This window comes from Aristolochia californica, unplaced genomic scaffold (assembly GCF_029961685.1).
Source record: "Aristolochia californica isolate CCGP_79_NKW_82.1479 unplaced genomic scaffold, dmAriCali1.0.hap1 SCAF_9, whole genome shotgun sequence".
NCBI lineage: Eukaryota > Viridiplantae > Streptophyta > Magnoliopsida > Piperales > Aristolochiaceae > Aristolochia > Aristolochia californica.
In genome coordinates, this window is record NW_027182290.1 from 4024536 (window position 1) to 4049046 (window position 24511).

The following is a 24511-nucleotide window of genomic DNA, read 5'->3' on the forward strand; positions in this document are numbered from 1 at the left end:
CTGCGGTGCCTTTTAGCTTTGAACTTTCATATTTCCATCTCGGCCATTTGGTCATTCATAATCAACAGCTGTCATGGTCGGACTGGATCAGCTAAGCCGTCATAAATATCTGCCGCTTTGTTTCCATTTGTTCGTAGCTGCGGGGACAGCCTTCCGTGGCTGCTGAGCGCTTTCAAGTTGCCATGATCCCAAGTGGTGGCGCGTCCCAGCCTCGGGCACTCTTGGTCTCCCGTGGCTTCTGGCTCTGGCGAAGGGCCCAATTTTCGCTTCTTCCCCGTTTCTGTCCTGGATTCACAAACAGCGGGCGGTAAAAACCAAAATTTCCGCTAGAAGACAAGTTACTCGAATACCGGAACTAACCCTCATCTAATACTTCCCCAGAGGAAAAGGAGAGAATGGTATTTTAGTCATTTAAACATACAACGGAGGACAGTTACGTAATTTAAAAACAATTGTGCCTCTTCCTGCCTCGAAGAGGCGGCTCCTCGGCCTTCTCTGCGAGCGCTAGCCTCCCTTCCAGTCGCTACTAAAGGGTCAAGGCCTTTTGCGATGAAGACCGATACCAGGTTACGTTTCTCAAATGTCTTCACTACGATTCCACACTCCCTCCGTGCCCGCGATCCGTCTGAGCCGCCGCCCCCGGGCGGCTCCCAGCCAGACGGCGGTTCCGGCCGCCGAGTCCGACACGTCTAGGCTCGAGCCTAGAGTCGAGGAGCGGGATGGCTATTGGGTGCTTAAAGAGAAATTCAGGCAAGGAATCAATCCCCAGGAGAAGGTAAGAAATTTGCCATCGACGTGGGTATCTCTTTTCTTGTTTGTCTGTGGAAAGGGGCACTGAAATGGATCGTCTTTCAGGGGAAGTTGGAGAAGGAGCCGATGAAGCTGATCATAGAGAGAGGTATCGAGGAGCTGGCAAATACGCCGCTGGAAGAGATCGAGAGTTCCAAACTCTCCAGAGACGATATCGACGTTAGATTGAAGTGGCTCGGATTGTTTCACCGGAGGAAACACCACTGTAAGCTCCTTTTTCTCTTCTCGCTTGAGAAGTCCTTTCATTTTCAGAAAATTTCTCCTTCCTCTTCCCTTTGGATGAACCTGCGAGTGTTACTCCGATTGATTTCATTGATCACATGATTAGATTCTCGTGGGATTATGTATTCCGGTAAAAAAAGAGAAAAAAATCTGCTTCTTTAATGAAGCGGAGCACCAATTAGTTGTTTTCAACAAATATTCACCTCGGATAACCATTTCCGACTTAATAATCCACTGGAGCCTTTGAGTTCGCACATCAAGACGATCACGATAAGGTAATCTTCCAAGGTTGTATTGTCTTCATGTGGGCTCCAGAGTGGACTCGGCCTCTCCCGTCTGGAGATGCCTTATGTGGACTCCTATGTTTCTTATCTTTTTTCGGGTCGGAAATTATTGGACCAGCTCCGGCGGAAATGGGTGAAAAACCGAAAAAAACTGTCTTCTTTCTTCGTCGCTGTTGATCAGTCAGGAATAAGAATACCATAATAATTGACAAATCATAGAACCGCGTTAAAAAAGACTAATTAGTCGCGAGTTGATCTTTATTTTGATTCGAATATTACATAGATGGGCGATTTATGATGAGACTGAAACTACCGAACGGGGTCACGACGAGCGAGCAGACACGCTACTTGGGTGAAGTGATAACCAAGTACGGCGACCAAGGCTGCGCCGACGTGACGACGAGGCAGAACTGGCAGATTCGTGGGGTTCAGCTGCCGGACGTGCCAGAGATTCTAGACGGCCTTGCCGGAGTTGGACTTACCAGCCTCCAGAGCGGCATGGACAACGTACGGAACCCCGTCGGGAATCCCCTCGCCGGCATCGACCCTCACGAGATCGTCGACACTCGCCCTTATACTAATCTCCTCTCCCAGTTCATCACCAACAACGGCCGCGGCAATCCCAGCTTCACCAATCTGTAAGTTACTCGCTTTGTTGATCCTGAAGTCATTTTAAATTGAGATCGATTATTAACCCCTCGACTATTAAATCTCAGGCCCAGGAAATGGAACGTATGCGTGGTGGGGTCACACGAACTATACGAGCACCCTCATATCAACGATCTAGCATGCGTACCTGCCACGAAAGACGGACGGTTCGGATTCAACATACTAGTGGGAGGCTTTTTCAGCCCGAAGAGATGTGAGGAGGCGATTCCTCTTGATGCGTGGGTCCCAGGGGACGATGTTCTCCCCCTTTGCAAGGCGATCCTCGAGGCTTATCGGGACCTCGGAACCCGAGGCAACCGACAAAAGACGCGAATGATGTGGCTGATCGACGAACTTGTGAGACCCCACTTTTATCCCCACCGTCTCTTCAATCTTCACCCTCCATTCTTCATTTTTAGCTTAATGTTTTTGTTTTTAGGGGATCGAAGGGTTCAGATCAGAGGTTACGAAAAGAATGCCGAGCAAAGAATTAGAAAGATCATCGCCGGAGGATCTGATCCTGAAGGATTCGGAGAGACGAGACTATTTTGGGGTCCACTCTCAGAAACAGCCTGGGTTGAAATTCGTGGGCCTCCATATACCTGTCGGCCGTGTCCATCCACACGAGATGATGGACCTGGCCCGTCTCGCGGACGAATATGGCTCCGGCGAGCTGCGTCTCACGGTGGAGCAGAATATCATCATCCCAAATGTGAAAGACTCTTCCATTGAAGCTCTCCTGAACGAGCCTCTGCTGAAAGGGAGATTCAGTCCGGAGCCACCTATCTTGATGAAAGGCTTGGTCGCTTGTACTGGGAACCAGTTTTGCGGACAAGCAATCATCGAAACGAAGGCGCGGGCACTCAAGGTAACAGAGGAGGTGCTGAAGCTGGTTACCGTTGACAAGCCTGTGAGAATGCACTGGACGGGGTGCCCAAACACCTGTGGCCAGGTTCAGGTGGCTGATATTGGGTTCATGGGTTGCATGACCAGGGATGAAACGGGGAAGATAGTGGAAGGAGCGGATGTATTCCTGGGAGGGAGAATCGGGAGCGATTCACACTTGGGGAAAGTGTATAAGAAAGCTGTTCCTTGTAAGGACTTGGTCCCATTGGTGGTGAAGATTTTGGTAGAAGAGTTTGGAGCAGTGCCTAAAGAGAGGGAAGAAGAGGAAGATTGATGAAAGGTTCTGTTCTTATTCTTTCTCTTTCATTTTTACAATTTCTTTTGTACCCCCCGAAGTGAGGTCTATGTGCGGGGGCAAGTATTGTTTATTTTTTCAGATGAAGATTGTTATATGACATAGTTCTGTAATCTGATTAAATTATCTCCTTGTTGACCAGTTCATGAGAAGGGAGCACTTCAAACTTAAGTAATAATATTTTCTTGTAGCAATCTATTCAAGACTCATAAAAAGATGCCCCCTTTGCATGAAGTCATTCACTCTTCTCACTTTTTCAGTAATAGAAATCAGAATGAGTGAATACAGTTGAAGTGTTAAGAATTCAGTTTGTAATGCTTCACGCTGCATTCTGTCCGGGAAGGAAGAAGTAGCTCTTTCAAGTCGATCAGAGTGATCAAGAAAGAGAATAAACGGATTGGGGAAGAAAAGGAATGGCTTAAACTGAATAAGAATTCCAGCTACTGTCTGACTAATAATTCCATTTTTAAGGGAGTGCAGGAAATTAGTTTGTCCCATGTTTTGATAGCTTATTTTGTAATGAAATCTTAGAAGATCCTCTTTCAATTACGAACTCAAAATCTTTTATTCTTTTACTCTATTCCCTTTTAAGGAGTCAGAAAACAGATTTTTGTTTTCAAAACTTTGACATTCTTGCACTAATACAAATATATCTTTTCTGACCAAAATACGAAGAAAGAAAATCCTTAACATGGAACTCCTCAGCTTAGGCTTGCTTTATCTGCTCCCAATTTTTCCTTATATAGATTAACGAATGGAACCATTTCTTTCATTTGCTCTGTTCAACGTTTGTCCATCGTTCGGCTCTCTTCTCACCATGTCTCGTCACCGTTCTGCAAAGGTGAGGCAACTCTGGAAGGAGAAAAAGGACGGAATATTCTCTAATGAAAACGGGGAAGTTGCAGAAAAGCAGGTTCTATCTTTCTACCAATACATATTTATCCCTGCATTTTTTAGTCTTCTTTTTCGTTTCTACTGTTCAATGCTCAAATTTTCTGAATTTTTCAGCTGGAGCTGGAGAGTTGCTTCAATGGGGATTACAGCTTGAGACTTGTGTTGGATCCAGAGTGGGTGGCCTTGTCTGAAGATGGTGCTATATTGGCTTTGATATTCAAAGAATATGGACCAAGAAGGAAAAACAGGTTGCCTGTTTTTGCAGAAATCTGCAAGTAGGAAGATGAGTAAGGTTTTGTGGCATCAGTGAAATCGATTGGAAGCACGGATTATGACAAATGTGAAGGCGACTAGCTATGATTGACTTTCAATACAAGAATGCTTGTTATCAATTTTTCTGCAAAAGTTGAATGTCCAACGTCAGTGGCTGTAGTTTAGTGGTTAGAATTCCACGTTGTGGCCGTGGAGACCTGGGCTCGAATCCCAGCAGCCACATTTTTTCTTATTTTACCTAATCTTAAATCAATGGACATGAAGAGCACTTGCTTGAAAAATATAATTTTGCCACACCATCTTAGGTATGAGGGATCACAAGCAGTGTTCTATTGGGGGGGGGGGGGGGTGGGGTTATGTCCAACATGAAGATCATGTTAGTTATGTACATAAAGATAATCTTTTGGGGGGGGGGGGGGGGGGGGGGTTATGTCTAAACATGAAGATCATGTTAGTTATGTACATGAAGATGAAGATCATCTTCATGTACAGGAAAACAGTTTCCAGTAAATAGTGCCCACTAATTAGAAAAACATAAAAAATAAGAGAATCCCTAAACCTATACAGTACACTTATAATTACAACATAATCCTCGAACCCTAAATTAGGTAAAATCATCATTATTACTACACGAGTAACTTATTTAATGTATAATTAAAATATATTAATATATTTATTAATTGAATTAGATATGTTATTGTGCATTAATATAGTAATTACGTGAGGCAATGAAATACGCACATGATTAATTATAAGTAATAAATAAATAACGTTATAAATAACAAAAACGAAAGTAATATGTTTAGTTATTAATGTATTAATAATATGATATAATATAGCCTAAAAATGAATGTTTTAAGAGGAAAATTTGATCTAATCATAACTTTAATACACTATATATTTGTACGTAATATTACCACTATTAAATCACTAATATAATACAATAAATAAAAAATAAATATAATGAGTAAATAAAGAATTATTTTATTAAAAACGTAATATGCGTAGTATTAATTGATAATATATTTCCAAAAAATTAAAATTAATCAATTGATCAAATACATATTGTAACTATATTTTATTTATCAGACTTAAATATCTAGTTTAATATAGTAATAAAATTTAATAAATATAATATATAAATAAATATACAACTTTATTACTAATGTAATAGAGTTTTATTGTAATAACCAGTTCGTGATTAGCATTAAAATCATCAAATTACAAGTTTAGTACATAAGAACAACACATGTTCAAATACAATAAAAGATACAATCATCAGTTATCATTCCACATGCAAGTCGCTATGTTATCTCGAAATTGTGCGGCTCTTGTGGATTCTACGCTGCCTCCGAAAGCTTATTACTTGGGTATCCTCTTCCACAAGACCATCGTTATCATCGTTGTCTGTATCGTCCGTTGCACGTAATTGAACCCCATCACCTCCTCCACCAAACTCATCATCCGAATCATCATCTTCCAAATCAAATATATCATTGTAATCCTCTGTACGTATATAATTGTGCAATATGCAACAAGCAATGACAATTTTTGTCTGCACCTTAAAAGAAAATGGAGTGCCTTTCAACATTTGAAATCGAGCTTTTAAAGTACCAAAAGTTCTCTCAATAGTATTCCGCAAAGACGAGTGTCTTCGATTGAATAATTCTTTTTCATTCTTAGGAATATTATCTCCAAATTCTTGCAAATGATATCGAGTTCCTCGATATGGAGCCAAAAATTTAAGATGGTGCCTAAATTCATCTTTCATCCCTTCCTCTCTAACAAGAGATTGAATTAAATAACCTAAATCTTAACAAGCCCTAGCAGTAATAGCTGAAACCTGCACAAAGTTTTTTTTTTTTTTTTTTGCCCTGCTTATTACTCTAAAAAGTTTTCTATTATGGTTATTGAGATACCTTGCCGACCTCTTATTTTCTTTAAATAAATTGAAATTATCATCAGCAAATAAGAGGAGAGACCTCATCTAGATACCCTTATGGGGTTTAAGTTCCCATATTGAGTTTCTAAATCGATTGCAATCTCTAAGACTTTAATAGAAATTACAACTAACTTAGGGGATAGGAGGTGTCCTTATCTAAGGACGATAAATGGGAGAAAGGTTGGGACTATAGAATTTAGGAATTGAGAATAATATTTGTCGATTTTCATTGATGAGGGGACAAGAATTACAATTCTTCAAAGTTTGAGTTTGAATCTATTTAGTACTTGTATTTCAATCCTTATTATCTCTATCAAAAATGGATTCCCATTTACTATCACTTAAAAGATTTGAGGTTTAAAGATTGATTAAAAAAGATTGGAGATTAACAAAGAAAGAGAGGGAAGGAGAGAAAACATAATTTTAGGAATTGAGAATAATATTTGCCGATTTTCATTGATGAGAGGACAAATATTTATAGAATTACAATAGTGAAGGTAAAGATTACAACTCTTTAGAGTTTGAGTTTGGGTCTATTTAATACTTGTATTTTGATCCTTATTATCTCCATCAGAGACGGATTCCCATTTACTATCACTTAAAAGATTTGAGGTTTAAAGCTTGATTAAAAAAGATTGGAGATTAACAAAGAAAGAGAGGGAAGGAGAGAACATAATTTTAGGAATTGAGAATAATATTTGCCGATTTTCATTGATGAGAGGACAAATATTTATAGAATTACAATAGTGAAAGTAAAGATTACAACTCTTTAGAGTTTGAGTTTGGGTCTATTTAATACTTGTATTTTGATCCTTATTATCTCCATCAGAGACGGATTCCCATTTACTATCACTTAAAAGATTTGAGGTTTAAAGCTTGATTAAAAAAGATTGGAGATTAACAAAGAAAGAGAGGGAGGGAGAGAAAACATAATTTTAGGAATTGAGAATAATATTTGCCGATTTTCATTGATGAGAGGACAAATATTTATAGAATTACAATAGTGAAGGTAAAGATTACAACTCTTTAGAGTTTGAGTTTGGGTCTATTTAATACTTGTATTTTGATCCTTATTATCTCTATCAGAGACGGATTCCCATTTACTATCACTTAAAAGATTTGAGATTTAAGGCATGATTAAAAAAAATTGGAGATTAAGAGAGAGAGAGAGAGAGTGCATAATTTTAACCCATTTGTCAACTAAACCCAGACTATGAAGAGTATTTTTCAAGAAAATCCCATTTGATATTGTCAAAGGTTTTTTCAATATCTAAGCTTGATAACCATGGCACTTTCTCGCATTCTAGATATCTCTTAAGTAATGAAGAACCTCTTGTACAAGACGGGTATTGTTCACAATTGATCTAGCTTTGGGTATCAAGATAATGTTGGTTTCTCCTAGCCTTCCTGAAAGACATTTTTGAGTTAAAAAGGATTTCGTAGCCATTTTCTAGCATCCCAAAGAATCCATCTCAAAAAGGGCATCTCTTTTGAACTTTTTAATTCTTTGTTTCCACAAAAATCCCAATCAATTAATTTTCTCTTTTTCCTTTTTTAATTCTTTGTTTCTACAAAAAAATAATCTATATTTAGAACTTTTCAAGCTTTAAGTAATCTTATAAAACTCGAACTAGAACAACTAGTTGAACCAGGTTTAACCAAGATATCTTACCTGATAGACTTAAAGAGTCAAAACACAATTGATTCAATCGGGTTTTCTAATTTAACCGAGCGACTAACTAGGTCGCCATCACACTGCACCACAAGCATAGAGGAGGGCAAGTCCCTTCTGTTTGTTTCTGGTGTCAATGGGAAAGAAGCCTCCACCTTCCCTATCATTCACAACAGGGATGGCTAGGAGGAAAATGCAACAATATCCATCTGTAATTGGCAGCACCTTCCGTTGCCATTGGCGCTATTATTCACATTAACAACACTCAAATTACATCTGATTCTATACAAGCAAGACACCTGATCAAATGGACCTCATCCATGACAAACAATTTAGCAAAAGAACCGTCACATGGATACAGATCCTACACTTGTAAAGAGAAAATTCTGTAACAAGATTAGTTGGAAAAAAGAAAAACAGAAAATAATACAAAATTCAGGTATGCTTGTGGTCCTCGCTTTGAATCGAGCTTTCTTGTAGATCTACTCGGTCTACAAAAGCACAGAAAGGCAAAGAATGAGAAAAAGGATTTGATAATCTGTCCAGGAATCTCTGACTTGTCTAACATGTTTATAGTGCTATATTGATGTGGAACTTGTTCTTGGATTACAGCATACACGCCGAAGAAGATAAGGGTTGAAAACATAGCCAGCGACAGCAGGGTACTTGTATTTTCTTATCAAAATCAAAGGAAATCTCTTCAAGGTAGAACTTATAAAGCCACCACAATCCATCCACACAGAATATCTGTATCAATTTTAAAGCTCTTCCCTCACAATTAAGATGGCATACCAACAACTCTCAATTGAATGTACACATGATGGATATGAACTTTGTTAAGGAATAGTCCCACAAGGATTAATGAATACAAAGATCTTGAATTTATTAGTTGGGAAAGAGGTTTCCTAAGTTAGCTAGTCATTTTGGGATGGGCCTTGGACCCAACTTTATATGATATCAGAATAGGTACTCATATTTGGGCATGCACCTAAACTATCCACTTGTAGAACCACAAAAGAAAGACTACACCTAAACTATCCACTTGTAGAGCCACAAAAAAGGGCTTATACCTAAATTATCCACTTGTAGAGCCACAAAAAGAGAGCCTACACCTAAAATTATCCACTTGTAGAGCCACAAAAGAGGGCTTACACCTAAATTATCTACTTGTAGAGCCACAAAAAGAGGGCCTACACCTAAATTATCCACTTGTAGAGCCACAAAAAAAGGGCCTACACCTAAAATTATCCACTTGTAGAGCCACAAAAAGAGGGCCTACACCTAAAATTATCCACTTGTAGAGCCACAAAAAGAGGGCCTACAGTGAGGGGGAGTGTTAAAGAATAGTCTCACATGGATTAGTGGGTACAAAGATCTTGAGTTTATTAGTTGGGAAAGAGGTTTCCTATGTTGACTAATCATTTTTGGGATGGACCTTGGACCCAACTTAACATAGGTGCAAGCATTTTAAAGCAAATGATATCTGCATGCAGCATGTTCCGCTCCTCGCATTGTAGCTAATATTAGAATCATAAATACTAAAAAAAACCTTAAAAAGAGCCATACCAAATAGGGAAGTTAGAGACGGTCTCTTCGCAGAACCATTTCGTTGCATATCTGTACCTGCAACTAGCAATATTTTTTATAAGTTTATAGCTAACGGCTATCATGATAAGCAATGGCAACATTGTTATCAACTATGCAAAACTTCACAAAAGCTGGCAGTGATTGAAAATAAGTTGATGTTAGACAAACAGAAAGCAATCAGACAATGGATACACGTGCAGAGCAAATCCATCTATTTGGGTCAATATAAAACAACTAAAATGCAAATCCAATCCACCTTCTACAAATGCAATTTAGTTACTAGTAACTTTGAATATTCAGATAATTACACAGACAAAGTAAATAACAAATAACTTTGTGCCACGGGGAATACAAACATTTCATAACACCATTTACTTTCATTTAGAAGTGAAAAGAAAATCAGAAAATGGTAATCTAGTTGTACAATATAGGTTGTGGTAAAACTATATTCCAAAATAAAACGTGGCTATAAAAAGTGACAGACATAATTGTATTATAAAATTAAGCATATTGTTGACAAACAGGTATGGAAAAGTCTTATATGAAACTCACAACTACAATTCGGTATAGTATTTCTCTTTTTCAGATATTCAACATGGTATCAAAGTAGGTTCTATGAGTTGACTCGGTCAACCCACAAGATAATATGATTATTTTCTGATTTATCATCTTTAGTAGTTTAATGTTCGTATTCTACATTTTTTCTTCATTTCCTGTCCCAATACTTGTTGTTTCTTTGGTGTTCGCTATCAAACGCCTAGCCAATAGGACTTCCCAGGAGGTCACCCATCCTAGTACTACTCTTGCCCAAACGCACTTAACTTCAGAGTTTTGAGTCAAACGCCTAGCCAATACAACCCAACAGACCGGTCTGTTAGATGCGGAAAACACAACACTTAATCAGAATGGACGGAACCACTCTGACACCCACCGTTTCCGGGTTTGGGACCACTCCACTCCGGGATTCGAACGTGGAACGTGGTGCCCAGCTCTGATACCATGTCAAACGCTTAGCCAATAGGACTTCCCAAGAGGTCACCCATCCTAATACATCAATGGACCAAGGGGGGACGGAACCTAACCCAGGTGGACCGGAACCACCTAGCTCTGAAACTCACCGTTCCCGTTCTCTACCGCTTCCGCTGGGATTCGAACGCGGAACGTGGTGCCCAACTCTGATACCATGTCAAACGCCTAGCCAATACAACCCAAAAGACCGGTCGTTTAAGTGCGAAAAGCTAACCTAATCAAAAGAGGTGGACTGGAACCACCTCTGACACCCACCCCGCCCCTTACCGCTCCCCGCGGGATTCGAAGGCAGGACGTGCCGGACCTGGCTCTGATAATCTCTTGGTTCGAGAAATCAAAATAATCTTCGAAAAATCTTGACATGGTATCAAAGCCAGGTCTAGCACGTCCCGCCTTCGAATCCTACGGGGAGCGGTAAGGGGCGGGGTGGGTGTCAGAGGTGGTTCTGGTCCACCTCTCTTGATTAGGTTGGCTTTTCGCACTTAAACGACTAGTCTTTTAGGTTGTATTGGCCAGCCTCTTGACATTCGCACCTTCATACTGAAGTTTTCATATTGAAAATTATATATTGATGGAAAGATATTTAACTCTACTTTCCAACTCAATAAATATTTTGGAAATAATTTTTTTCTTAAAAAACATATCGATATTTGAAGCAACAAAGGTCAAACAACAAAAGAGGTTTGAAAAAAACAGAAAGCTTCAATTTTTGAGTTGTTTTATGCTATCAAGAACGAGACTTTAATAGAGAATTATATGTCAAAAGAAAGATCTGTACGTCTATTTTCTAACCTATCAAACTAATTCTCAATCTGAATTTTTTAGATGGAGATATTAATATCGGAAAAGTCAATGGTCATGTTGGCTAAAGAAGAAAGTACTCAGTTCGGCCAGATTCCAGAGTCCAAACTATATTAGATTCTATCTCTCACAAGAAGTATATTTTATGAAGAAAAATCAAACTTGAATGAAATATATCTCAGTTTAGTTTCAGAAGGATCAACTTTCATGTCAATCAGATCTATATGGAAGGAGATATATCTTATTCAATTCGGCAAAGGTCATATTTAGAATAAAGCAAATCAAGTGGCCATAACAGATTCAAGAACGAAAATTTTTATGTTAAATTGGTATCAAATTAAAGCTATTTGAGTCTAGTTTCTTTAACGATAAATCGTTTGTGATTTTGAGCTATTATTTGAGAGATATCGATATCAGAAGTACCAAAGGTCAATTCTGCCAAAAATCTCTTATTTTCCTAATTTCTCTCCTATTATCTCTCCATACACTTATGTGAATTGAGTTTCCTTTTCTCCTCGAGTCCTAGTTTTTTACGCAAAATTCTCTTCTAATAAGAAATTTTTGCTCAGTCTTAGTCATTCCATGATGTGCTCGTTCAAGATATCAGTATCCTGCTTTGATGTTGTTTTTTAATTTTTTTAGTTTTTGTTACTTGGTTGTATATTTTCCATATTGTCATCTCCAAAAAATTGTGGTCACCTCCCAAACGTAATACTGGTCAAATTTATTAAGTTCTACCGTTATAGTCTCCTCTAGTTTGTCAAAAAAAAAAAAAAAAAGACATTTTAGATTCATTCGGAATTATGAGTGTTTCATAGTCACCTCCTTCCAATAAAGTTGTTTTCTTTTAGTATTTCTTCAGTTTATGATCTTGTGTTTTTATTACTTCAAAGCAATCCCTAGACCCACTATCTAAAAACTATAGAAGTGTGCCTAACATCCACCTTTAGTCAAGTCTTTTATTCATCACCCAAGAGGTGATTTGTGTTTGAGCTACCTTTAAAAATTTAGTTTCTTTGTTGTACCTAAAATTGGCCGTTTTTCTGCCTATAAAATTGAGCGGAGTGTGTTTCATACTATGACCATTTTGACTGGTATATGTAGCTTTGTCGTATGACTAGGAGTGATTTTTTTCCCATATTGTGTTTTATCCAAATTGGGTCTCTAAGTCCTTTGTATCTTCATCTTGAGGGGGAGAAGTTTAAGAAGAAGTATAAGAAAAAGGTATTTTGTTCTACATGTTGTGCCAAGAATCCTTTTCATTGTAAGCTGAAGTCATAAACTCCAGTTTGAGGGGAGTGTTGACAAGCAAGTATAGAAGAGTCTTATATGACTCTCACAACAACAAGTCAATAAAGTATTTCTCTTTTCCAGAAATTCAACACATCTAATGTTAGATAATAGGCATAACAGAGATTTCATCCGGGACTACAAGCTTTTCAGAAAGTCATTTACTTTCCTTATGAACTGAAAAGAAAGTAAATGACAATCTAGTTCTAGAATAAGGATTGTGGAATAAAGTAATGCAAAATAAAATGTGGAAATAAAAAGTGAACCAAATAAGAAAAATAGACATAATTGTCTCATAAAATTAAGCATCTAACTGTTAGATAATGAGCGTACCAGAGGTTCCAATTGATTTAACTAAGTCTGATTTCTTGAAGGTAAACCCAATAAAGTTGGCATCTTTTGATGTCAGCATCTGCACAGACACACGGGATACACATATTAGACAAAAACAAAGATTAAAACAGAGCACCCTCTCGAAGAATGAAACCAATAGTTTTGTCAACTGGCTCACATCCAACTTCAGGCTCTGATAGTTTTAGAAATGTTAAACAAAAAAATACTGAATTGTAAATAAGAAAAATCTCTAGTTTTAGCTATGTCACCTGATGAGAAATTCCAGCTTTACACCACACAAAGAAAAACAATCCATGTGATCTTTCACTAATTTAGATGGAACACAACGCCAAAGCTCAACGCAGACAAGACTGTCTGGTCTGACCTTCAAGTTTCTCTATGTTACAGGTAAAACTGCAACCACTATGAGAGCCCTAAACATGGGTATGCAGCTGAAAGGAGTAGAAGCCCCCAACATATTATATTTGAGCCATCAATGACTGGGGAATCTGTTCCACATTTCTTTTGATATAGATAACATGTTCCATTAGTAATCCTTTTACAGTTTTTTTTTTTTTTTGCAAAGTTGATTGACAATGGCTTTATGTAGTTCAATACAACTGCAGAGCCCTTTTTATTGACAAATGAAAGCTATACAAACTTATGAACTCTGAACAGAGAAGCTGAAAACAATGTGAAAACTTAAATCAAAAGGGAGTATCTAGCTGTATCATGCCAAGACCATTATCCTACACTGAGATAAATAAAGATGTTTCCTGAAGGTTGCTCAATTGAAAAAAGTCAATACCTTGCGCCAGGGTCCCCCTCTTGGCAATGATGGTGGCGGACCTTCAACCTAGAAAACAACAAAATTCAGCATTGGACCGTGTGATGCATTACTGTATCATCTCAACCCAAAGGCCACAAAAAGAGAGTATAATATCAGGCATAGAAGATATGGCATGTAAAAGAAAACTGTACATGATATTTTTTTTAAATGGAAACCATACAAAATATCAAACTTGTTTTCCCCAATTGTGGTTACCCAAGATATCTCAAACACCTGTGTCACATGAACATCAGGCCTCAGTAGTTTTGTTTGTAAAAATAAAAGTTATTAAGTAATAATGCTTATGATTTTATTTATTTTTGGATAAATGAAAAGATGATATATGCAACAATAATATTGAGACTTTTTTACCAAGTGCAATAATTTCCATTAAAATTTATAAAAATGAAACAATGAGAGTTTGTGCTTCAAAAATAATAAAAGTGTGATTTGAGGCATGGATGATGTGAGAATTCACTGCCAAATAAAATTTTATTCCAACTTACACAGATCACAGCAAGAAAATGACAAAAATTGAAACATCCTAAAAGAATGACTCAATTATTTTCATCATACTGACAGCCTTTTTCTGGATAATTTACAGTTTTTGGAAATCAGTAAGCTGAATCATTACCAAGGATGCAACAGAAATGCAACAAAAAGAGGGGCTGATCCTTTTAATTTTTTCAAACATGTTTGAGTTCGATGTCATATACAGAAGCAAACAGTCTTCTTGTCCTCTATCATTTAAAGTAACAATGACCAGAGTTCCACTAAGAACATCTTGTGAGGTGAGCTGTAAATTTACTGACAGATTAGTTTAATATGGTACAAAATGACAGTCTTTTCTTAAAAATATCTAAGACCACACGGATGGTTGGCAAATAATGTGCAGCAAAAGCTTTAACATCTTCTAGCACTTGGCATGCACCAAAAATCATTTAGAAAATCTTATGGTGCTTTTCGAAATGTAAAACTGAACTCTTTACCAAAATGTTTCTACCAACACCACCACATTAAATCCATTTCAACTGACTATCCAATAGACAGAGACTACAAGAAGAGGATTCATATAAGCACTAATGGCATAACCTATGTTGAAAAAGATAAGCACCAACATGCTACAGTAATAGAAAAAGATGAATATAGTACTAACATCATCAAATTTTTCAAAATTTTGTGTGTCCAACTCTCCATTAACGACAGGCTTGTAGGCAGCTTCTATCTCATACAACTTGTCCCACTGAGTGCCTCTGAACCATGGATGAGCCTAGCAAAACAAGAAACGCTTAAAGTAAAAGAATATTGAGCACATACTGAAAGTAATCCACATTACTGACCACTAGAAGTAAATATGATATGCACTTCCAGATATGAAATGCAGAGTCAACTATCTTTTAAGAGGTATTCCATAGGATATGTACTAATTTTTGGACTAGAAAATTTTTGAAAGATTCAAATTCCCAATCGATAAGGTCCAAGATTATGTAATGGGAGATGACTCTATGTTCTTTGCCTTCCATCCTTTGCTGATAAAACCACCTAGAAACTTCCACCCTTTATTTAGAAGGAAAAGAAAGAAACAGAACACATTTTTTTAACAATAATTCTGTTCATTACAGGTGTTTTAAAAAAAAGATACCCCAGCACAAAATTTCATATAATTTCATTCCCTAATAAGGAAATAGATGTTTTATTGCATTAGAGAAAATATATAAAAGGCACTCGTTTAAAGCACAAACCAGGGCTGGAGTATCCAACTGCTAATGGGTACATCCTCATTGCTAAGAAGCTTAAAGACTGAATTAGTTAATGAATGTCCAGAACATTACTGCTGACATTTATAAATTTTACAAAGTTGCCTTCTTGTTACAAAGGTTATAAAATAATTTGTAACAAAGGGTTTACCCTAAACCCTATTCTTATCAGATTTCAGAAGATCATAGAATATAGCATCTAACCAACTATCGATATTCCAGCATAGTCATATAAAATACTAACAGAAGTATCACACATTATTATTACTATCTTCTGATAATTACATACGGAAACATTAGTATTTTCACTGGAGTAGAAAATCACCTTTATTTCATCTACACCCCGTGTTCCTAGCCTATTTTCAACATCACATAGCAAATGGCAGATCAGATCTCTAGCTTCAACTGATATTCTTGGTTCTTCTGGGAATTTCAAGCACGTTCTCCAGTTAATTATCTGATATAAAAATAAAAACATTTAGAAAGTTTGACACAAGGAGAAATCGAACATGAAATGAAGCAATGGTTAACTTTTAAAAGGGTCAAGTGCAAAAGTACCTTTCTGCAAGTTATTCTTGGATCATCGGAGCAGAAGGGAGGGTAGCCTATAAGCATTTCATAAAGGATTGCTCCCAAAGACCACCTAGCATAGATTTGGATGTATGGAATAAAAAACATTATTTTACTATACCATACAGGAAAGTGTTTATTGCTTCAGCAGTAATAAGTATTTTGTTATTTTTGGTGGGTAAAAAGATAAAGACCCGACCAACGGGTCAATAGACCCATTGGCATTGTCATGAAAGGTTCCATACCCAATCAAAACCACACAAGTTGGCTTTATTAAGCAACCCATGTGCCAACGTTACATGAAGAACACCTCTAGCTGCCAGATTAAAACACCTGGCTTACTAGATGAAGAAAAAGAGAAGTACAAGAATCATGGGGTAGAAAGAAAAATAGAGGTGGTTGACCTGGCATTATAAATATGATGAGGATATTCAATTAAAGGACATATCTCCTCCTGAAACCCTAATGAAGAATAGAGAGAGCTTGCAACATGCAAGAACTATACAGCAACTCTATTTCAGTTCCGTATGCCATCAATATAGTCCACAATCAAAGTTTTCTTGTCAAACATAAGAAAAAATCAAGCCACTAGAGAACTAAAGGAATCTACCTCAAACTATCAATTTGCCTACAAATTGAGAAGATTGAATGAGAGAAGCAAATCCAGAGATCGTACCCTACTTTCTCATAATTTCATTCAATTTAATTCTTGTTTGTATTGTTCATGTCTCTCATCCAACAAAAGCATTCTTACTCAATTGGGTAAGCATACACCCACCAGCATCATGATGCATCCCATCATTGATCAAAGTTTCGATGCTACCATCTTAGACCATTTAGAAGCATTATAGTGTCAACAGCTAAATCAACATACAATTTTTTCAAATGGCAAAACAGAGTGGGAACATCATTTATCAGGACCACCATAAGAATCTACTCGCACATGTTTTTTACCAACAGTTGCACTGGTAATGACTAACTTGCTATGGAGGAAAAATCATACTTATTTTCCAAATTCAAAAAAAAAAGAGAAGGCTAGAAAATCATGTCACTCTGGTCTTTTTTTTTTTTTTTTTTTTTTTCTATCAAGCGTCTCACTTACTCTGGTCATTGATAAAGATTTATTTTCAATGGATAGTATAGGGTCAAATATATCTATGTACAACTGACCCATTTGTAATTTTCACATTTACGAGAGGAAACAAAATTGGTCTTAAGCTATCAGATAGTCTATTTTTGTATATAAGGTCTTTTTTCGTATTCGCCTTTTTTTTATAAATAAATTGAAGTATAGAAATAATTCTCAGAAGAAGAAGAAAAAAAGTTTGAAAATGCTTCGTACCAGTCACACTCCATCCCATAACCTTTCTTCAGCAACACTTCAGGTGCCATGTAATCAAGAGTTCCTACGGTTGAATAAGCCTGTAAGGAACACAGGAGTTACAAATAAGGCAGAGGGTATTCACTATCCTAGGAATAGCTCGTGTACAGAAATAATCAGTATCTTTTCTCTTTAATCATTAATCTGATTTTTAGACATTTTGATAAATCCCTGCACCAGAAAATAGGCAACAACATGAATAGTTTAGGATTGGACAAACAGTACCAGAACACGACGATTGCGCTTCCATTGTTGCAATTGTTCTTTGGGCATCATCCAGGGTGGCCTTTCACTCCCAGAAAGTCCTTCAATTTCAGCAGGTGCAGATTCATCCTCCCATAACATTGTGGAGTACTTATCCAACGGCTTACACAAGCCAAAATCAGAGAGCTTCACGTGACCATCTTTATCCAGCAACAGATTATCTGGCTTTATATCTCTATAATGAGAAGTACATTGAGTTCTTTCACTATCAGTATGCAAAAACATCTAGAAAAGGAACCCCTATGAAACTTGCAGTTCTGCTTGGAACTCATGAAAATATAATATGTACACATGTCCTGTTGCAACGTAGTAAGTTGCTCCAATAATAGTGATCATGTTATTGTGGTTTACTAAAATAGTTTGCTGTAAATCTACAGAAAACTTCTGAATAACAAATAAACACATGTTCATGTTGATTGATCATAGTTCAAGACATTGACAGAACAAGCAACACTTTATTGTCTTAAAACTGCAGGAAGCATTTCAAATCTGTTATTGGCTGAACGAGTGGTTTCACTAAATCCTCCTTGGAGACTTCAGCAATTTTATGATATGGCCTAAGATATAGCTGCTTCTCTCAGTATCTCTTGGGATCAAGTTAATAATCTACGAATAACACTGCCTCCTGCTGATTCCCTTGGTAAAGAGGGGAGAACAGACAATATCTTGTCCTAGATCATGATTTGCTGCTCCCTTCATATATTTTAGCAAATGACCCATTCTTAATGGTTTCAATTGAATTAGGTCCTACCCATAGATAAGAAGACCAAGGTTGAGCAATGAGATTCACTGATTGTGATCAACCCATGATGGGGCCCCTTCAAAAGGGATTAAGAGAAATCCTAATGCTGCAATAAGAAGACCCTTAGGTAATTTTTTACACCAAAAAAAAAAAAAAATCCCAGTACTTCCGTTTTTGTGACAGTGAGATTACTAAAGAGAGACCCCTGAAGCAGTGAGCTAATGCCTCTCTCCTTGTACTTCATTGGGATTTCTTTATTAGCATTTCCCAAAAACTTTTAGTAGTCAATTTAGAAAAAAAAATAAGTTTTAATTGCTAACAATTTTTAAATGAATATCAACAACTAAGATTAAGATAAAACATAACATCTATGAGAACAATTATACCATTAACACACCTATGAACATAGTTATGCTGATGGATGGAATGAATGGCCAGTATACTCTCTGCTATATAAAATCGAGCTACATCTTCAGAAAGGATATCCTCCCTCATTAAAAGCGTCATAAAGTCACCACCAGGTAAGTACTCCATGATAAGGTACAAATATTCTGAATCTTGAAAAGAATAGAATAGTTTTACGATACAGCGGCTATCAACCTCAACAAGCAAGTTTCGTTCAGATCGGACATGCTCAACCTGAAATTTAGCAAAAAGTAAGTGAAAAGAAAGAGTAAGAAAAGACAAGGAAGATTGTGTTGGTACAAGAGTTCGTTTAATTCACATGGCTACCTGAAACTAAATCACTTCACATGCCTGAAAGGTTTCTTGTCAGAATGTCTCAGATTACAGATTTGATATAAATCGTGAGTTTTTGGTAATCAGACACTTAATGCATGGGCATGGTAGTGTTCCTTGAGGAAACTACCTATGGCATAAAAGATCTTTGAGGTTCTATTGGTCAAAAGTTCAAACATGCATTAGCCATGGTCTGACACTCTCTCCAGTAGAATACTTTTATGCACAACACTTAAAGGAATGCCAAACCAAAATATAGGTAACTTATACCTGTCCACGACTGAGCATTTCTGATTTCTTCAATTTCTTCATGGCAAACACCTGTCCACTATTTTTGGCCCGACAAAGCCTTACCTACATTTATGAAGCAAACTCATACTCAGGACAAAGAAGGAAAGAAAAATCTTTAACAATGAACAGGTTTTCTACCATCTGAGAATTTCGCAAGATTACAATTTCTAAAAGACAGAATATTTGTTATGATTTCAGAATCTATCCTGCATGAGAGTGACAAATCTAGAAGTTAGAGTTGAGTTCGTGAACAAAATCCATCAAAAAGACAGAAAAACTGATGATTGCATTTGTTGGCTTGAGCCCAGTTTCATCCCAAAACAACTAGCCACTTAGGAAGCCTATTACTCAAGCTTATAAGCCAATCAAATTTCTTAACACTTCTCGATGTGGGACTTTTCCCCACTCAACACTCTCCCTCACATCCAGGTTTACACATAATGGGTATGCGACGTGTCTACAACACACAAACAACCTAGGGAGCACACATTAGGCTCTGGCATAAGTACACAACCTGCTTTGATACCTCTGTTGGGTTGAGCCCAGTTCCATCCCAAAATGACTAGCCACTTAGGAGGCCTATTGTTCAACCTTAAAACCCAATTATTTTCTTAACACTTCTTAATGTGAAACTTTTTCTCGCTCAACACTCCTCCTCACGTCCAAGCTTACACATATTGGGTCTACGACATGCATACAACACATAAACAACCTAACTCTGATCTCGTGGAGCCCATACAACACAAATAACCTACGGAGCACAGTTTGGGCCTCAGCCCACACACACAACCTACTCTGATACCACTGTTGGGTTGAGTCCGATTCCATCCAAAAATGACTATCTACTTAGAATGCCTATTTCTTGACCTTTATACCCCGATCATTTTTCTTAACACTTCTCAATGAGGGACTTTTTCCCACTCAACAACAACCTTTTTGCCATTCCAAATTTCCCACTAAATCTCTCTCATGTTCTTTGATTGTATGTTAGTAATAGTCCTAGATAAATCCAAGACTAGAAAGACCTTACTTATCACTTGGGAAGAGGCACTTGTAACTTTGACTTCAAATTTTGGAATGGACATAGAGCTAACTTGAATATGGAATCAAAGCCAGTGCCTATACGTGGGCCTCCACCCGAAACCATCTACATATAGGAGCCATGAAAAAAGTCCACACGTGAGGGGGAGTGTTAAAAATAGTTCCATATGGATCCAACATTCAAAACATTCCCATGCTTATTACTTGAGAAGAGGTCCTAACTTTTGCAAGTCATTGTAGCAATGGACCTAGACCCAACTTTAACATCACACATACTTCAAGTAAGTTGTTGGGTCAGACTTCTTGCTCTCTATTTTGGAGAATTTACAAGGAATTTTCCAAGCCAAAGCACAATTTTTAGTTTTCCATTAGGTAAGGAAACATGTGCAATGTACCATAGGTCATGAAGAATACAGACTCAAGCACAACACAACAGAATGGTCCACTCACAGTCCATATGCAAGAGCATTGCGATGTAGTATCACGGATCTAACTTCTATCAAAAGAGTGGCTAAACCTTGTAAGTTGGTAACTTCACTATCAGTAAAAGAGTTATTAGACGGATATTAAAGTATTAATAAATGTTGCTTCATACTATAGTTTACTGGCCTTCATTTTATGATGGAAATAATTATTGCCTCAACAACAAAAGCATGCTACATGGGCTGGCAAATTCAATGGTACAACAGTGGCAATACAAGCTTTGAATGGATCATACAGAAGTATCCATAATCCTTTGGATAGAAACTAAATTTTCAATTGAGATATTTTACCCACAAATCCATCTCCTCTAATTCTCTTAAGATAGGACTCTGGCTTCTGCAACTGAGCCGCATCAGTTGAAGTCAGCTCCTTTCCAGCCTCTCTTAGTAAAAGGTAGAAAGGATTGGGACATTATGTCTTTTCCACCTACAGCATAAATTTCAAAAATGGCTAGAGTGACTACAGGAAATTGCCGCTTACCCATAAGTAGCTGGTCACTCAAGTAATTTCAAGTGATCAATTTAGGCATCTCTAGATGTCAATCTAGACAACCACTAACCAGGTAATTGTCCTAATTACTCAAAACCGAAACATTACAACTGGCACAAATATTATTCTTCAGCACATGCATGCCATTACCTCTCCAAAGGCCCCTTTGCCAATAACAGTTAACTGTTCAAAATCATCAATGCCAACTTTATGCCTTTGCATTCGCATGTATTCTGTTTCTTTCCTCTCCAAATTTCTGAGCATCTCCTGTTCTTCTTCATTTGAGACTTCAGCCTCTTGTGCTCTCCTTTGAAGTGCTTGACGTCTGAAACAAAACAAGAGATATTCAATCTCTGTAAAAATCTGGCAGTAAGAAGATTATATCATCTTATTCTTGAAAGCCAAGAAGCCTATAGCTATTCCAAACCAAGTACCCTTAAGGATTGACTTGGCTGAGTCAAATGACTTTTATTTAGCAAAAGTGTAAATCTTCTGGACCTTAATGGCTAAAGCAGCTAGTTATCGAATGAAGTTTGGATGGTCATACAAAAATTAAGTATTAAAAAGAATACAAGAGATTATTGGCAACTGAAAATTCGAATGAAAACTTTTCTTGGAACCAGCTTTTCTTTCTACTTAAAGTATGCATCAGGTCTTAGTTAATAGATAACATGTCTAACCATTAGCACAAATAAGAGTGTCATGTAAGATTGTCGGTCAAATAAGATCACTGATTGACCTGCTGACAACTTGTGCATAAAAAAAATTAGTTCATGCATCTAATGCTTAGTCCCTCATTTCATGTGAAATACCACTTGTCGTAAGAGATTAATTTCAGACTAGCAACTCCTCAAGTTATGAATCATTCTTTTACTAAAAATCGGTAAACACCACATCAACAGAAAAGTTACCGTTGTAGTACCAAAAAGTGGATGACTAAGAACTCCATAAGTATGAATTCTTTTCTACCAAAAACTAGGTACTTCTCTCATTAGCAGAAAATTTTACAATTGTGTAACCGAAAATTAGATACAGAAATAAATTTCCTGTCACATTACTTCATTCTACATTGAGTTAATTAGCTGGTGAAATTATTGACACGTAAATACTTTCAATCAATGAGAATAGATGGCATCACTTATGTGCCAGGATCTCCTAAGGGCAAATGGACTACTTATAAGTGTCCCTTGCTTATGGACACAAGGTTAGGTTGATATATGTATTAAATGATATAGTGTGTTTAGGTCAACCCTAAGAATGGATTTGCATATGGAATTTAAAAACTCCCAAGCGAACTTGGATTTTATCTGAATAGAACTTAAGGAATCACGATGATGAAGATAATATGGCATTTTGTGAACTAATGAAACAAAAGGACTTTCTTCAAAAAAAAAAAAATGAAACAAAAGGACTTCTGATTGGTGTCGAAGGCCACAATATTCTAGTAGCTTGCATAAGGATCACACACATCAACCAAGACAAATGCTATACTTCCAGGGACACTTGGGCAAGCATACATAGGTTTTCTATGAGAGATCACTTGACTTTTATATTTGAGACCACCGCCCATTTCTAATGTTCATGCCTGCTAGCTTATCATACATGGTATGCACAGAAGTTGTGACCAAATTGATGAGCCTCCGTGTTCCTGATGGATGTAACTCATAAGTTCATTGTTCTTAGATTCTCTATTTCGGGAAACTAAATAATATCCGACTCACCTGTATCGATCTACCTTTGCAAAAGCCATTACTCTGTTTAGAACAGGGTCGCCTACATGAAAGAAGCAGTCAAAGGTTTTCGAATTCAGTTCACACTACCGTTACCTATATATTGCATTACCTACTAACTGTAGTTGCTTGAAGCAATGATATTTTCACTAAGGAAAACAAGACACCGCATGCAAATTGAAATAAAACCATCGAAACCACAAGTAAGCAGTCACAGACAGAATTCAAACTCAAACTATACTCACGCCAATCACAAACGACAATTATCCATAGAATTCATCTGTAAATAGCAGAGCACATGCAAAAATGGAAAACATGAATTTTCGTTCGAATGCACCGAAACTTCCTGCGCATTCATTCCATACACACGCCAATTCCGCACAATTCGTTAGAAATCCTGCTAAAACAGCACCAAAACAAACTAAAGAAGCTACTAGTGCTAACCGCTCCTTTCGTTCCTGAAGTCCCTGAAGGTAATTCTTATAATGATTCTCAATAATCTGCTTGGCCGCTGCAGCCTTCTGCCTCGTAACAGGAGACGAAACCGCCATCTCCTGTCCGACTACAAAGCCTTCAGACCGGAATCCGTCGGCAAACCGCGCCTCCTTCGACTTGAGCGTCTCTAACTTGGCTCCAACATCCACTCCTTCCATCTCTAACCTCTATTGGTCACAGATCCAAAGTCTCATGCTTTTTCACCTTGTACACGTCTCATAGCTCGCAAAATCCTCCAGTCCTCCACGATCGAATCGAATCGTAGGAAAAGGGAACAAGAAAACGAGGTCTCAGCTGACAGTAGGAGCTTTCCAGCGTATGACAACGAGAGGATTTATCATTTCCGATGAGAGATCTGAGAGCGAGGCGTTGGAGAAAGTGAGGAATTGAAGTGAGCTTATCTGTCTCCGAATTTATAATCATCTTCCATGGCTTCGATTCTGAAATTAATTCTTTATTAGAAAAAAACACACACACACACACACACTAGTTTGAAGTGGAGCGAAGCAGAGGAGACAGTTTACGGCGTCTTACGGGTCGGAGGGAGGAAGGGAGAAAAACGTTGAAACGGAGTCGAATGTGCGGGTAAATTTATGGGACGCCTGCAACTGCAAATCGATTTTTTCAAAAGCAAGCTATTTTATTCAACGTACGTCAGGAGCCGCGCAGTCCGGGGGACCCACTCCAGGTTGTATTCACATAATCGGAACCGTTA

The 24511-nt window shown here is 37.5% G+C and overlaps 2 protein-coding genes and 1 non-coding gene across 5 annotated transcripts; 2 read left to right on the top strand and 1 right to left on the bottom strand.

Moving 5' to 3' along the window:
- Positions 1 to 563: 563 nt before the first annotated feature.
- Positions 564 to 4469, top strand: LOC137940487 (ferredoxin--nitrite reductase, chloroplastic). 2 transcript variants are annotated; one of them, XR_011110327.1, is made up of 7 exons: positions 564 to 775; positions 856 to 1015; positions 1600 to 1954; positions 2033 to 2321; positions 2404 to 3150; positions 4007 to 4078; positions 4174 to 4469. XR_011110327.1 is itself a non-coding variant. In XM_068785581.1 (5 exons), the coding sequence occupies exons 1-5, from the start codon at positions 581 to 583 to the stop codon at positions 3142 to 3144; spliced, it is 1740 nt and encodes a 579-aa protein (XP_068641682.1). In that variant the 5' UTR covers positions 564 to 580; the 3' UTR covers positions 3145 to 3628. The 2 variants fall into 2 exon arrangements, 1 of the variants encoding a protein (XP_068641682.1); XM_068785581.1 differs by lacking the exons at positions 4007 to 4078; positions 4174 to 4469 and having other exon boundaries at positions 2404 to 3628.
- A 13-nt stretch (positions 4470 to 4482) lies between these two features.
- TRNAH-GUG (transfer RNA histidin (anticodon GUG)) lies at positions 4483 to 4554 on the top strand. Its single transcript has one exon. It is a non-coding gene; the product is annotated as a tRNA-His (tRNA).
- Positions 4555 to 8156: 3602 nt separating this feature from the next.
- Positions 8157 to 24383, bottom strand: LOC137940045 (uncharacterized). 2 transcript variants are annotated; one of them, XM_068784954.1, is made up of 14 exons: positions 23746 to 23799; positions 23293 to 23344; positions 21722 to 21896; positions 19538 to 19621; positions 18927 to 19168; positions 17749 to 17962; positions 17485 to 17564; positions 16131 to 16215; positions 15898 to 16029; positions 14972 to 15085; positions 13795 to 13842; positions 12987 to 13065; positions 9513 to 9569; positions 8157 to 8437 (listed from the first exon to the last, which is right to left on the bottom strand). In XM_068784954.1, the coding sequence occupies exons 2-14, from the start codon at positions 23319 to 23321 to the stop codon at positions 8382 to 8384; spliced, it is 1395 nt and encodes a 464-aa protein (XP_068641055.1). In that variant the 5' UTR covers positions 23322 to 23344; positions 23746 to 23799; the 3' UTR covers positions 8157 to 8381. The 2 variants fall into 2 exon arrangements, with proteins under 2 accessions (XP_068641055.1, XP_068641054.1); XM_068784953.1 differs by lacking the exon at positions 23293 to 23344 and having other exon boundaries at positions 23746 to 24383.
- Between the last annotated feature and the right edge of the window lie 128 nt (positions 24384 to 24511).